Raw genomic sequence first — 14,463 nt, 5'->3', positions numbered from 1 at the left:
CAGTGGTTCAACCTTGATGTTATGAAGCAACGAGAATACTAATAACGAATACAAAAATAACTTCTCTTCTGTGTCAGTCTCCTAAGCTGATCACGTAGTAAACTGTGCAACGCAAATAAAGTTATTGACTACGTTTGCATGTGCACCAATAATGCGTTTATTTCTAGTAATCAGAGTAGGGTATTAATTAGGGATGTCCCGATCAGGTTTTTTTGCCCTCGAGTCCGAGTCCGAGTCATTTGATTTTGAGTATCTGCCGATACCGAGTCCCGATCCGATACTTAATACATAAAAAAAGAATAAAGAAGAGCGAAAAAACAGATCCAGGATGTTCCTTATTTTTTATTTAATTCACCTTATTTTATATTTAATTCACCTTATTTTAACATTCAACAACTCTGTTAACAAACAGAGCACTTCTGTGAGGTAGCTTGAACAATCAAGTAATAAATAAATTCTTCACTTTTGGACTTTAGTGCAACAGTAAATATAAAAAAAAGTCTAATATATAAACAAATAGCACCTCAACTTAAAATACCCGGCAGGCATGTAAACAAATAAAAAATAAAAGTGCTACAGTGTTTGCAAAGCCAGTAATGTGCTTTTAGGAACTGCACTCCTAACTCTTATGCCGGTTTCACACTGCACTGTTAGCAGAGCGTGCAGTGCGTATTTTTTTCGCCGCCCATGTTAACAGATTAAACCAGGCTTTAGAGCATTCACACAGCGCGCAGAGGTGGCGCGGCAGTGCGTAGCAGAGCAGAGCAGGAGTGCCGTGATCGTTTCGGCGCCGAGTCTATTTTTGCTGCGCCGCTTTTGCTGAATTAAAGTGACAATACATTGATCATGGCCAAAATACACCGCAGTTTTATCCAAAAAGTGCACTGATGATATCTATTGTGTTTTAAACAGTCAATCAAATGACCAACAGCAATTTAAAAAGAAAACAAATGTCCAAAAACAAACTTGTTGCCATAACAATAAAAACAAAGATGAACCAAAAGTTATATGAAATTATTAATAAAATAAGCTTCTTGACAAGTCTTTTCTCTTAAATGTATTTGAAAACGAAAAAAAAGCAATGGCAACTTATCCATTATAGAGTAGCTTACTCTGTCTGTAGCCTACACAACACAACCCGCGGTTCAGCCGCGCGTGACAAACGCTGCTAGTGTGAAAGCAAAACGCGCGTGTCCTGCTCCTGCTCACCATACACTGCTCCTGCGCTGCTTACGCTCTGCTAATGCGTGCAGTGTGAAACCGGCGTAACTCTGTGCCACCGCATAACTATAGATGTGTTAAAAAATAATGAGAATATATATACATATATATCCGAGTCCTGATCGGGAGGTAACGTCCGATTCCGATCGAGTCTGAAAACACGTGATCGGGCCCGATTTCCGATCACGTGATCGGATCGGGACATCCCTAGTATTAATCGCAGTAAGATATTTACATGACACAAGCAGAACTCTTCACTCCAGTTTACATGCAATTTTAATTGTTCTTATTATTGGCTAATAAGTATGGTTATACCACTCTCAGATAGGCGAATAAGGTGTTTACATGCCTGTTTATTGCAATTTAAAATCAGCATACGCCACAGTTTAATGCGATTATGGTTACTACTATTATGAGCTTAATCGCACTAGTTTGATCGAAGTATTGCATTTGCATGAGGTAAAGTTTAATCGCAATATTGCTAATTTCAGACTCTTTGAGAGATTAGGTGATTTGCAATGTATATTATGAGGAAATGAAAGTGTTTTTGTTTTTTTTATACCTTGGATGCATGTAATCCTATTGTAGAAATCGCATAATAGAGGCACTTGTAGTTGAAATTCAGTTTGATTAAATTCAAGGTCATAAAAAGTCTTGGATTGTATTAAATGGTACAACAAATGTCTTAAATATTATTTTCAGAGGTCTTACATTTGTAGTCTGAAAACAGGAATCACGATGAGGCTTATATTTAAATAAATGTGAGCGCCGCTACTTTACTTTATTTACTTTTATTTTATTTATAAAATAAAATAAACTACTGCTAGTTTCAAAGTAAAAGTGTGGCTTTGTTGCGCATTCTAAAGGCTCACGATTTCAGAGGAGTTTGCAACCATACTGCACATTTATGTCAAGCGATTGCTTATGATTTATTGTTGATTTATGACCATGTTTATTTTGGTGTTTATATTGTAATTGTTTTATATGGTTGTAAGTAGGGCTGCACGTTTTCAAGTTTTTCATTAACCGTTAACCGAGGCCCTTAGCGGTTAATACTCGGTTAATCATAGTGTGCGCGCCGCAACCCCGAGATAGGCGTAATTTGCGGGTGGGACATCCCCACCACTATTTTCTAAGGTCGATATTGTCCCCACCACTTTTGAAACATCTCGCGGCACGAATAAATAAACAAAACATCTCCAGTTATCTAGCAGAGCATTAATTTCGTTCGTTTTTTTTTTAGGCGAGCTAGCGCTGAAATGTTTTGTTTTTTAAATCAAATGATCAAAGTGCTCGTTGCCGCTGCGATCGAGAAGGGTCTTGTAAAACGTGCTGAGGTATTATTAATTTGTGGCCACGAAACAATTCACCTGAATATTCACCAATTCACACAAAAAAAAGGAATAAAAAGCTGTACGAGAATAGTCGGCCTTCACCGAAGAGCTATCTTCACAGGTAAGAAAAACAGTTTAATAATTATTATTAATTCGTGGCCACGAAATAATTCACCTGAATATTCACCAATTCACAAAAAAATAGGTCTTTAGCATTCACTAATTAATAGTATCAAACTGTTTCTGGCCACGTTGTAATTCGTTAAATCAAAATGAGGGAGGGAATTAGTTCAACGTGTCCACGATTTATTAAAACGAGGGAACAAATAATTCGTCGTAACAACTAATTATTTAGATCAGTGGACAGGGCGCATATGAACAAACAGTGAGAGAGCCCCGGCCGCGCGCGCGCGCGCACTCTCACCGCCTTCAAACAACAAGAGCGCTGCATTGCTCTCTCTCCCTCGCGCATATCAACACAATAGTAAAAGGTCGGAAGACCGATTGTGTTTTATAGATTAGTAGTTTGTTCATATAAAGTGTTTGATTAGCAAGTACATGTTTAGGAAATGCATAATACAAATTGTATGGGTTAATGTAACGGTAAACGGACTCTGCGGGTAAAACTGTTGTGATGAAACTGCGCATGCGCGGGGTAAAACTGCTGGGGTAAAGCTGTGCCTCTGCGGCTCTGCAGACAGATATTATTGTGCTGCGATCAGTGGCGCGGATACTATGTTTGTTTCTGGCTCGCGCACAGCCTTCACTCTCGGACGCGCGCTTTCTTTGCCCGCTTCATATTAGAAAACTGGTCTAGCGGTCTCTGGTGGTGCAAAAATGTATTACAACTAAATTCAATGCACGCCATTGACGCCACTTAACCGAGCAAAATGTTTCACTCGGTTACGCAATTTTTAACGGTTAATCGGTTAATCGGTTAACCACGGACACCCCTAGTTGTAAGATTGCATATTTTATCTCCCTCATCTTTTTGAATGATCAGCTGGAGATAGCAGACATTTCAAAATAAGAGTACCATTGTATTTCAGGCTTGTTTATAAATAAGTTAAGCTTTATACATACTATTTTAAACTTGCATTTACCATGTATATGATTTATTTTGAGTGTTAGGGTGTGTTCTGTATGGACATACAATATTTTATTTGTGCAGGTCTTAAATAACTTTAAAAGTCTTAAATTTGATTTAAAAACTCTGCAGATACCCTGGATTTTATGTGTTTTGTATTGTTTCTCAGATCCAGGAAAGTTCAACTTCACTCCTCGGCTGTTCCAGTTAAGCAGTGCTTCAGGAGAGTTTGTGGCAGTGGAATTTGTATATCCATCCAGAGAACCAAATTTGGTCAACTCGATGCCTTTCCTACAAGAGGATTTGTATACAGCTACTCAGCCAGGTGTTTGACACATTAATGTTCGCTAAACACTGTTAATAGTTCTGTCTGGTGTGCAACTTGCTTGTTAACTGTTAGCTATTCTGGATGGGTGTCAGTTGCATTTTAATTAGGCTTTCCTACACTCGTTACATGCATAATGTATTAAGGAAATTTGATTCTTCACACTCATTGAAAAATCATGAGGTATGATTGTGGCAGTATCATGATGTTGCTTTTTCTGTTTGATTGTCTTTTAGCCCTGTTTTTGGTGGATAATCACCATGAAGTTTACCTGTGGCAGGGCTGGTGGCCTCAGGACAATGAGAGCACGGGCTCAGCTCGCATACGATGGGACTCCGACAGGAAGTGTGCCATGGAAACTGTACTCCAATATAGCAAAGGTGACTTAGAAATACATGCTTGTCTTTAATGATCTTTTTAGGAAAGAAAGAAGAGTGATACTGTGTAATATCATTCTCAAATGAACCTCTCTGGTGACATTGTATGCTGTACTTGTCTAAACATTTAGTCCGTTTAAACCCTGTCCCATTCTTACAACTGACTGCAAGCTCTTGTCATATCTGCCTCCATTCAATCAACAAGCAATGGAGAGAACCAAGTTCCCATCCTAGGTTTTTTAGTCTGTTTCAGTCAGGTTTTTTCAGATGATACTGCCATTCTTGGTCTTCTGCATAAGGATAAGGACATTCAACATTATACTGCAGAGAATGACAACTTTGTTACATGGAGTAAAGAACACAGTCTTGTAATTAACATTAGAAAAACGTTAGGAAATGATTTTTGATCCCAAGTTAGTAGGCAACCACTCACCTATCATGATTAACAATGAGCCTATTAGACAGGTTGCTTCGTACAAATACTTGTTGATAATAAACTTTCATTGGAGGTGCATGTGGATAATCTGTGTCGAAAGGTGCAACGAAAAAGTTACTTTTTACGGAGGCTTAGACTTTATGAAGTTGCTCAGAGGGTCATGTTGCTGTATTATCATGTCTGTATTGAATCCAAATTACTGTATGGTATAGCCTGGTTTGGTAATCTGACAGTTACCCTTAAATCTCAGTTGAACCGTTTGGTGCGTACAGCAATTAAGTTGGTTGGTCTGGGGGTTTACCCCCATGTTGAGTCTATATTCAACTAAATTATTTTCAAACAGGCAAGGAAAGTGACTCTGGACCCTTCTCATGTGCTTTATCCAGAATTCGAACCACTTCCATCTGGTTGAAGTTTTCGTACCCCAAAGTTTAGATACAACCTCTATAACAATTATTTTGTTCCTTTGCACTAGAGTTGAACACTAACAGTCTTGTAGCCAAAGGACACGACTATGTGATAGTTAATGATGTGGGTATCTTATTATGCAGCTTCATCTGTATTACCCAAAACAAATTTCCCTTAAAAGGGACAAATAAAGTAAAGTATGAAGTAGATGTAAGTCTCAATAAGAAAGAGATTGTCTGCTGCTACTTCTGTTACACCATGATTTTAAACTCTCTAGTTTCCTGTCTCAATAACAAGATTGGTTTTACTTTTGTATTTTTAGAAAAAAATGAGAAAAAAACTCCCAAATCATACCTGATCCACGCAGGGCTTGAGCCCCTTACCTTCACTAACATGTTTCCCAGCTGGGAACACAGAGAGGACATCGCTGAGATCACAGAGAAGGTGAGAGAGAAAGTTAAATGCACATACCAAGTATTTTTTCCTTTTTTTTTGGAGTTATAATAATATGGTTCAATGAACACTATCTGCAAGCACTTTATTACACTGTTAGTAGTACTCACCTACAGGTACCGCTGTCATCATTCTGTCAAAATTCTGTCATCATTTACCCAGCCTCATGTCTTTACAAACCCATTGAACTTAGAACTTTTGTTCTAAATTTAGGCTTTTATTCACATGTAAACATTGATCAGCAAACATAACCAGAAGCTCAACTGAACCTGCTTGACACGTGAGAACAAACCTCATTGGTTCTTGAGGAAGCTCAAACATGCTGCGTTGCACGAGAATAAACTGAATTTGTTCTCACACATCAAGCGTAAATGCTTGCGCTTCCATTTACTGTTTCTGATGTGTGAGTTGATGAAAGTTTGTGTGATTAAAGGCCTAAATTAAATGTTCATCAAATAAAGCGATCATGTCAGACTAAAGCACTCAATTCATATGGATGACTTTTACAATCTCTTTATGAACTTTTTGAAGCGACAAAGTGGTAGTTGCATAGACTGTCAATGGAGAGACAGAAATCTCTCAGATTTCATTACAAATATCTTAACTTTTGTCCTGAAGATGAACTAAAGTCTTACGGATTTAGAATGACATGAGGGTGAGTAAATGATGACAGAATTTTCAATTTTTATGTGAATTAACCCTTTAAGAAACTTTAGCTGCTGGTGTCATGTGAAACATCAATAAACATCATCTTTATGTTGTGTTCTGTGATTTATAGGAGGCTGAAGTATGTAATCAGATCATTCTTGTTGAAGACGTCTTGACTAGACTCTGCAAGACCATTTACCCCTTGGCGGATATACAAGCCCGTCCCCTACCAGAAGGTGTTGACCCTCTGCGTCTTGAGATCTACCTATCAGATGAGGACTTTGAGGTGAGAAAAATCACATTAACACTGAGGTTTCATGCAGTTGATTATTACGGTAGTGTTTAAGGTTCATTCGTTATTTTCTAAGTTGTGTAAATAAGCCTAACTTTATTGTTCTGGGCGCATTAAAGAATTGGATGATTTTCAGACATTGGACACTGATATTACTGAACTGTATCTGTTCTGTAAAATCTGTCTGCCTGTGTTTGTTCACATGTTCTGTCTTTTCAGTTCTATCTAGTTTTATTTTTCCATTTTTCCCTTCATCGATTTCATATTTCTCTTTCTGCTCCCACTGTCGTCTTTAAGCTGCGTCTCTTAATCTGTCTCTCCCTGCATCTTTCTGCTTTTCCCCTTTATGCTGGTGTAGTCTTGCATCTGACTGAGGTTAATTTTTCCCTTCACATGGCAGGGTGTAGGGGCTTCTGGGAAGGTGAGTTTTGTTTCATGAGGAACACTGTTTTTTTTCCCACTAATGCTGCATCCTCACTGTGTGAACTGCATCACCATGTGCTTGTGCATCACATCCTTATCTAGCTGTGTGTTGGTCACCGTTCACCACTGATAGTTCTCACACTGATAGGTCTCACTTTAAGATTTATAGTGTAACTGGTTAATATTTTATGTGGGATAATGTACACTACCCAGAGAGCATGTAATCATTGAAACAATGTTGAGTCAGTGATGAGTCAGTGTCAACGCTAATTACATTGAATTAACGTTACAAAGTGATGTTGCTTTAGCATCACTCTTGCACCCTCAGTTAATGGTGAAGCAATGTTGAGGTTTCAACCAAAAATCAACGGTAATAGTATTGATTCAACATTACAAAGTGATATTTTATCAACATCACATTTGCACCCTCAGTTAATGTTGAAACTATGTTGAACAAAAAATCAATGGTAATGCTATTGAATCAGCATTACACTATGATTGATTCTACATCACCGATGCTGAATCAATATTGAAATTAACAAAAATAATCAATGGTAATATTGTTGAATCAACGTTACACTATGATGTTGAATCTACATCACTGCTGTTGAATCAACACTGAAATGAATAAAAATAATCTTTGGTAATATGGTTTGATCAATGTTACAATGCGATGTTGATTCTAAATACATTTTGTTGAAACACTGAAAATACAACTGAAAAGGAATGTAAACAGTGTTGCCATCTGATGTACTAAGTTAATGTTGAAACAACATTAATATTTCAACTACTCTTCAATGGTGTGTCAACAAATTCCTGACCATTTCAAAATTTGGTGAAAACCTTTTAAAATATAAATGACACCTTTCCTGCAGTTGAGTCAATTTATTTATTCAATCAATCAATGACAAAAATATATTAAAAGATCATTCTTTAAAAAAGAAAAGGGGAGAAATAGGACAAAAGCATTTCAACCTTTAAAAATAAAATTGGCTTCAGAAGTCTGATGTCATTACTACAGGTTGTCCAACGGTTCAGGTTTTTAAAAATCTCTTACATCAGACTACTGCTTCTTCCTTTGGGTTCTCTGAAATCTGAAAAAAAAAGCATGATGTTACTCAAGAACAAGTCAATTCAGTTGTCATACATAGTGACATTCAAGAATGTTAATATACACAATATGATTCACTTTAAAAAAAAAGTTGCTGAACACAAAATATTCTAACTACGATTATAGTATTGTTAAATCTGTTTATTTAATTTATTTTTCTAAAATCTATAAATAATTCAATATCAAAAGAAAGCACTATGGCAGGGGTGTCCGATTTTTATCTCCAGCCCTAATTAAACACACCTGAGGCAGCTAATCAAGGTCATTAGGATCAATGAAAATGAGTTACGTATGTAACTATGGTTCTATGAGTTCTGGATGACCGCCAGAGGCAGTGCTTCCCAATGAATATTATCTCTCTTGCTCATGCACAGGTCGAGTCTAATAACAACAAAGCCATCACATGACCAGGTACGTCATGGGGATCCCCTCTATTTAACCCCGTGACATCCTGCAAACTGTCTCTACAGAATCTTCTCGCAAGATTCCGAGTGACAGGGTGCTCTGGCGGTCATCCAGAACTCATAGAACCGTAGTTACATACGTAACTTTCGTTCTATTCCGTTCTTACTGACTGCCAGAGGCAGTGCTTCCCACTGGATGGCTCATAACAACAAGGTCACAAGGAGGCTACTCCCAACAGGACTGCCGCTTCCATAGCACCAGGGGCGGCCACATTAACTCTGTAGTATCTGGAGAAGGTATCAGTGGACGACCAATTAGCCGCTGCACAGATGTCCATTAGAGGGACACCTTTTAATGCTGCCCAAGATGTTGAGATACTTCTCATCGAATGGCATTTTATGCCGGCTGGCAATGTCATGTTGTTGGCCTTATACGCCTGGACAATGGCTTCCACCACCCAGTGTGACAACCTCTGTTTTGACAGAGGCTGCCCTTTTCTTGGCCCGCCGTAGCAGAGAAAGAGTTGATCTGACTGTCGCAGTTTCTCTGTGGCACTCAGATAGCCCCGAAGGGCTCGCACTGGACATAATTGTTCCGTTGGATTGCTATCTTGTGTGTCAGACACAGAACGATTGAGTGCTACCAACTCAATTGGTTAATTCCTAAATTATGTTGAGAGCCTTTTGGGTAGAAATGAGGGGTTAGGCCACAATGTCACCATTGTTCCATCCGCATTCCAATGCATACAGGACGTATTGGTTGACAATGCGTGGAGCTCACCAAAACGTTTGGCTAACGTTATTGCCAAGAGGAATCCAGTCTTTATTGAAAGCCACTTCCACCTACAAGCATATATATTCCTGGTGGAAGGTGCTCTAGAATTCAGGATTGTGTTTTGCACCTTAACATCACAAGACTTCAACAGGAACTCTGGCTCCTCAGTGGCCAGACATAGAGCTGTGATCAGATCGGCTGGGCATGGGTGCCAAATCTGCCCCTGCAACTGAAGGAGCAGGTCCTGCCTCCTGGGTAGGCTCCGGGGCTCCCCATTGAGAAGCCGGCATAACATTGGGAACCAAGGCCTGCCTGGCTAGTTCGGTGCCTCTAGGAGCATCCTGTGGTGCCCTTGAAGATCTCTGTGGAGAGTTGGCAGAATTAAGGGGTTTGGGGGAAAGGCATAGAGTAGAAGATTTGGCCAGGCATGCTCTAACGCATCCTGACCCAACGGGCTGGACTTCTCTGTCCAGGAAAACCACAGGGGGCAGTGGGTCGAGGTCTCTGAGGCAAAGAGATCCACCTGTGCTCTGGCAAAGATATCCACCTGTGCTCTGCCAAATCGTCGCCAAACCATCTGAACTACTTCTGGATTGAGTCTCCATTCTCCTGGCAAAGGTCTGTGGTGAGGCAAGAAGTCTGCCACCACATTCGACACTCCTGGTATATGCATCGCCCTGATGCTTGTGAACCGAAGGAAGGCCCATGTCAGAAGGTCTTGTGCTACTCTCAGAGACTGGCTGGACCTCGTGCTACCTTGATGGTTGATATGATATTCCACCAATGTATTGTCCATTCTGATGAGAATATGGCGGTTCAGTAGGGCCGGTACAAAGTGCTTCAAAGCTAATTGCACTGCTTGTAGCTCCAGGGTATTTATGTCTTTTGTGGCTTGGGATCTTAGACTGGGACAGCGCCAGCATAAGATGGCAGAGCGAATTGCCTATCCGACCCATGCGTGCTGCAGTATTGTACGCTTGACTAAGAAGATCGTCTGTGATTCTGCACTGAGGTCGCGGGCAGCGAGCATTAGGTCTTCAAGCCTCTTCCGGTGATATGATGAAAGAGGTGACAAATGGATCCACTTTAGGCATCTGACCCAGGCCATAAGAGTCCGATTTGTGCATAGCTGCCAGGGCTCTGCTTGCTGTGGTATGGAGAGTAAGTAACTTGGGATTAGCCCAGCACCTCTGTAGTTCCTCAATATAATCTTTGGATGGGGGAATGCAAAGAGCAGATGGTTTTGCTGTCCCTCTGAAAAAGGCACTGGAGGGAGCTGCCACTGTAGGGGCAGTGTCCAGGCTTAATCATGCCAACGCAATCTGGATGGCTTGTCTCACTTCATCCTGATCTGATTCTACTCCTTCTGCTGAACCCCGTGCCGTGTTCTGAGAGTCATCATGAGAGTGGATACACGAGTGAATTCTTCATTACCCTCCTCACACAACTGGTTTTGAGAGGCTGCCATAGACAGCATATCCTCCTCAGGAATGGGTAATTCCTTACTGGGATTTCCCAACATCGGTGATGGTGCCTCCCTTGGTTGCAGATTTAATATTAAAGACTTAATCTGGGCAAACTCTGAGGTCAAAACCTCCACTTTATTGGCTAAAGAATCCTCTCTATGTCTCTTACTGGTGGAGACACTCACTGCTTCCACCCTTTTCCGCTTAGACGTCACTTTTCCCTGCCGAGGCGCATCATTAACTATATCTCAGTTAACTTTCTGTGAAACTACATAGCATTCGAGTAACAAGTTTATCTTGTAGAATAAAAGAGCTTTAGGTTTTTTCAATGAAAATTTCTTTAAAGGGATAGTTCAGCCTGAAATGAAAATTGCCATCATGTACTCACCCTCAAGTTGTTCCAAACCTGTATGATTTTCTTTCTTCTGTTGAACACAAAATAAAATATTTTAAAGAATGTTGGTAACCAGAAAGTTGACGGTGGCCATTGATTTCCATAGTAGGAAATAAATACCATGGAAGTCAATGGCTACCATCAACTGTCTGGTTACCAACATTCTTCACTCGATCTTCTTTTGTGTGCAGCAGAAGAAAGAAATTCATGCAGGTTTGGAATAACTTGAGGGTGAATAAATGATGACATAATTTTCATCATTTCGGGCTGAACTATTCCTTTAAAGCTGCAGATTCACCTTATGTAGACCTTAATCTCTTTAAATATCACAAAATAGCCATGTCAGTCACATTCTTAATAAACACAAGATGGTTTTTGTTATTGTGTTTCAGTGGAAACAAGCTAAACTGAATGGAAATCGGTTACGTTTCTCAATTTAATACAGATTCAGGAATATGAATGATTACCTGATTAAAGTTACACTGTGTAAGATTTTCTCCCATCTAGCGGTGAAATTGTATATGACTATACCAACTGAATATTACTTTCTAGCCCCTCCCATTCCGAGGGTGTTTTAACTCCTACGGTGGCCGTATTATTCCTAAACATTCTAGTGTTCTAGCGTTATGCACAACCATGCTATAGTTAGCCAAGCAACTATAAAACTTTGAATTTACACAAATAGGCTGAATTACCTGTCGAGAAGAAAGCAGGCAACTTTGGCGTCCCTTTTAAAATTCTTGTTCCTCATGAGCTCTTTCCATCAACAGGCTTTCAAATTTGCTGGCAGTCGCAAGTGTGTGTGTGTGTGTGTGTGTTTTTGTAAAAACATTACAAATTTCTTACTGACACCAGACTGTATATGTTCTCCAATTTTCACATCAACTGACATCAACACAATTATTTTTATGTTATGGCCAATTACCAGTAAATGGCTAATCTATACTATTTTGTCTAAAAAAAAAATATCGTTTAAATGCTACATGTGAATGTGGGTATCACAACATTATAATGTACTGTATACAATTTTTATATTCCTTTTGAAATGAGTATGAACAATTAAATATCCAACATTGACTGATACCTTATGCTGTTAATAAATTGTGCATTCCTACTTTAAAAACTTTGTACTCTAATGGAGGTTTCCATTTTTGGATTGGTGAATGGCAGTAACCAATATCCTACAGCTGTTGTGTTTGCGTGTGAGATTATTCATCCATTTTTCAGCATTTCAGAGTTCTGAGTGTGATTTAACACTTGTATGTCATCTGCATGTTTTTATTAAATCCTTATTCCTAAATGTATATATGTGTATATGTTCTCTACAGAAAGCATTGGAGATGACAAGAAGTGAATATGAGGCACTGCCAGGATGGAAGCAAGTGAATGTGAAGAAAGCCAAAGGATTGTTTTAGAGGAAATCTGACTGCACTTGGAACTGATTGGGATTGAATCTGCAAGTGAAGACCTTCTCATTCCTTTTGATCAAGACGGGACAAGCGCAAGTGAATATCTACCTGTGTCAAACCACACAGGGAAGTGAAATGGAGCTGAAGGAAGAAGAAAAGACTAAGATTGGCAAGGGTTTACCAGCCTCTTGTAGCACATTTCTTTCCCATTTTCTCCATTTTTGTTTTTATCTGTGAATTTTGTTTTGTTTTGATTGCTTCCAGCTTGTTTTCCTCCCGTTTTTATTTTTCTGCATTGCTTTGTCCGCATGGTCATTCACCGTCCAACACGCACAAGGCAGCCCTCAGCTTAACATAAACCCCCTATAATTTCAAAAAAAGCCTTTTAGTTATTATCTGAATGTAAGAAAGCTCAAAAGAGCACTTTATGCAAGTATGTTCATATCTGCTCTCATAAATGACCTCAAGATGCGTTTAACCTTCCAGACAGATGCTTGAACTTGAGAACCCTATGTGTGTACTGTTCATGGGAGATTGTAAATCTATACAGTGTGTGTCTCTTCAAACAGGATTGAATGAAATTGTGGAATAAGAGAAAATGTCTTTCTATTCTGCGTTGTATAGTGCCTTGCCTTCATGTACAGTTTATATAAAGACAGATGCTAGTCTGCATTTTAAAGATATATTTGTGATATAAATAAATATTGGTGCAAATAAACACTGTATTATGTAGATAATAAATACTTTGTTCGTTGCTTAATCTGCACTTGCTTAATCACTTTTCATTTAAAATGAATGGTTACACTAGTTTGTTTGGAAAGGAACGAAATGGGAAGAAAAATTATATTCCAATACTTTGCGTTCACTCAAAAAAGTTTCTCAGAGTGTTGCAAGCGAATGCAAAGTTTATCATTGGAACGCAAAAGTTTAAAACAAAATCTTTCCTATTTTTACATCACTTTAGGCACACTGTGATTTTCCACAGGCAATATGTGCTACAAACATAGTTTGGAAAGAATTAAAAGCCCTTGAGTAGAAGACCTGTTTGTTTAAATTATTTAACTAAATGTTTTATTGTGGTAATCTTAATTTCCAACTTGGAGTTCTTGTTCTCAAATACATTCATTTGCTACTTGCATAGTCATAGTATCTACTCAATGAACTTCAACAAAAAAAAAACAGCAGAGGGCACTGTTGTTCCACAAGTGAGTGTGTAGTAGATTAGTAATAGTAGTAGTAGACCTTTGCATTCTTTTTTTATTCTTCAATTTGACATATTTCTGTTTAAAACCTTGGTTCACATGAACAAAAATACATTTCCAATAGTTTTATAATAAATAATTTATCATTTTAATTTCACCAAAATCTCAACAGCTAAATCTTGTCAAGCTTCCTTCTATCAATCACTGTTTTTATATTAGGAATGCAAGTGATCAATGGCACAAACTGAAAGTAGTTACCAAAAAATAAATGAGCTCTGCCATATAAGTCCACAAGAGCACAATTGGGACACCAGGTGTGAAGGCTTTAAATTTGTTGGGTCAAGTGGGATTTAAGTCACATGATCCAATCAAAGTCAGGGCTAAACATGTTGTATGGCCAAGGAGCCGCTTCCTGTCTGTCCAACTGAGGATTGAGGACATTTCTACATTTAAGAAAACAACTCGGATTTAAGCACACAGTAATAGCCGTTGTTGCAAATAATTTGTATCAACACTTTTGCTCATACCATGAACATACATTTTGTATACATGCTAGCAAGTTATGAGTGACTTCATATAGAACCTGAAAAAATGAGCATGTGATTATTCTGTTATTTGATATGCATTCAATTACTGGTCATTTCAGGTGCTGTATTCTTTGTTACATCACACACAACCATAATTTAGAGACTTGCAAG

The 14,463-nt window shown here is 38.7% G+C and overlaps 1 protein-coding gene across 39 annotated transcripts in view; it reads left to right on the top strand.

Annotated features, from left to right (window-relative positions):
* svila (supervillin a) overlaps positions 1 to 13,323 on the top strand; it is an 83,002-nt gene extending 69,679 nt beyond the window's left edge. For 38 of the 39 annotated variants that reach the window (XM_084135811.1, XM_084135808.1, XM_084135795.1 and 35 more), the window contains 5 exons: positions 3,812 to 3,967; positions 4,204 to 4,347; positions 5,511 to 5,632; positions 6,420 to 6,575; positions 12,483 to 13,323. In XM_084135811.1, the coding sequence (XP_083991937.1) occupies positions 3,812 to 3,967; positions 4,204 to 4,347; positions 5,511 to 5,632; positions 6,420 to 6,575; positions 12,483 to 12,569 (665 nt within the window). In that variant the 3' untranslated portion in view covers positions 12,570 to 13,323. Of the gene's footprint in view, positions 1 to 3,811; positions 3,968 to 4,203; positions 4,348 to 5,510; positions 5,633 to 6,419; positions 6,576 to 6,939; positions 7,003 to 12,482 lie in introns of all 39 variants that reach the window. The other variant, XR_014609055.1, reaches the window with a different exon arrangement.
* Positions 13,324 to 14,463: the final 1,140 nt, after the last annotated feature.

The sequence above is a fragment of the Abramis brama genome, assembly GCF_963993115.1.
Source record: "Abramis brama genome assembly, chromosome: 14".
In the NCBI taxonomy this organism is placed as follows: Eukaryota; Metazoa; Chordata; class Actinopteri; order Cypriniformes; family Leuciscidae; genus Abramis; species Abramis brama.
The sequence above is the reverse complement of the archived record's forward strand: the minus strand, read 5'-3'. Positions and strand labels throughout refer to the sequence as shown.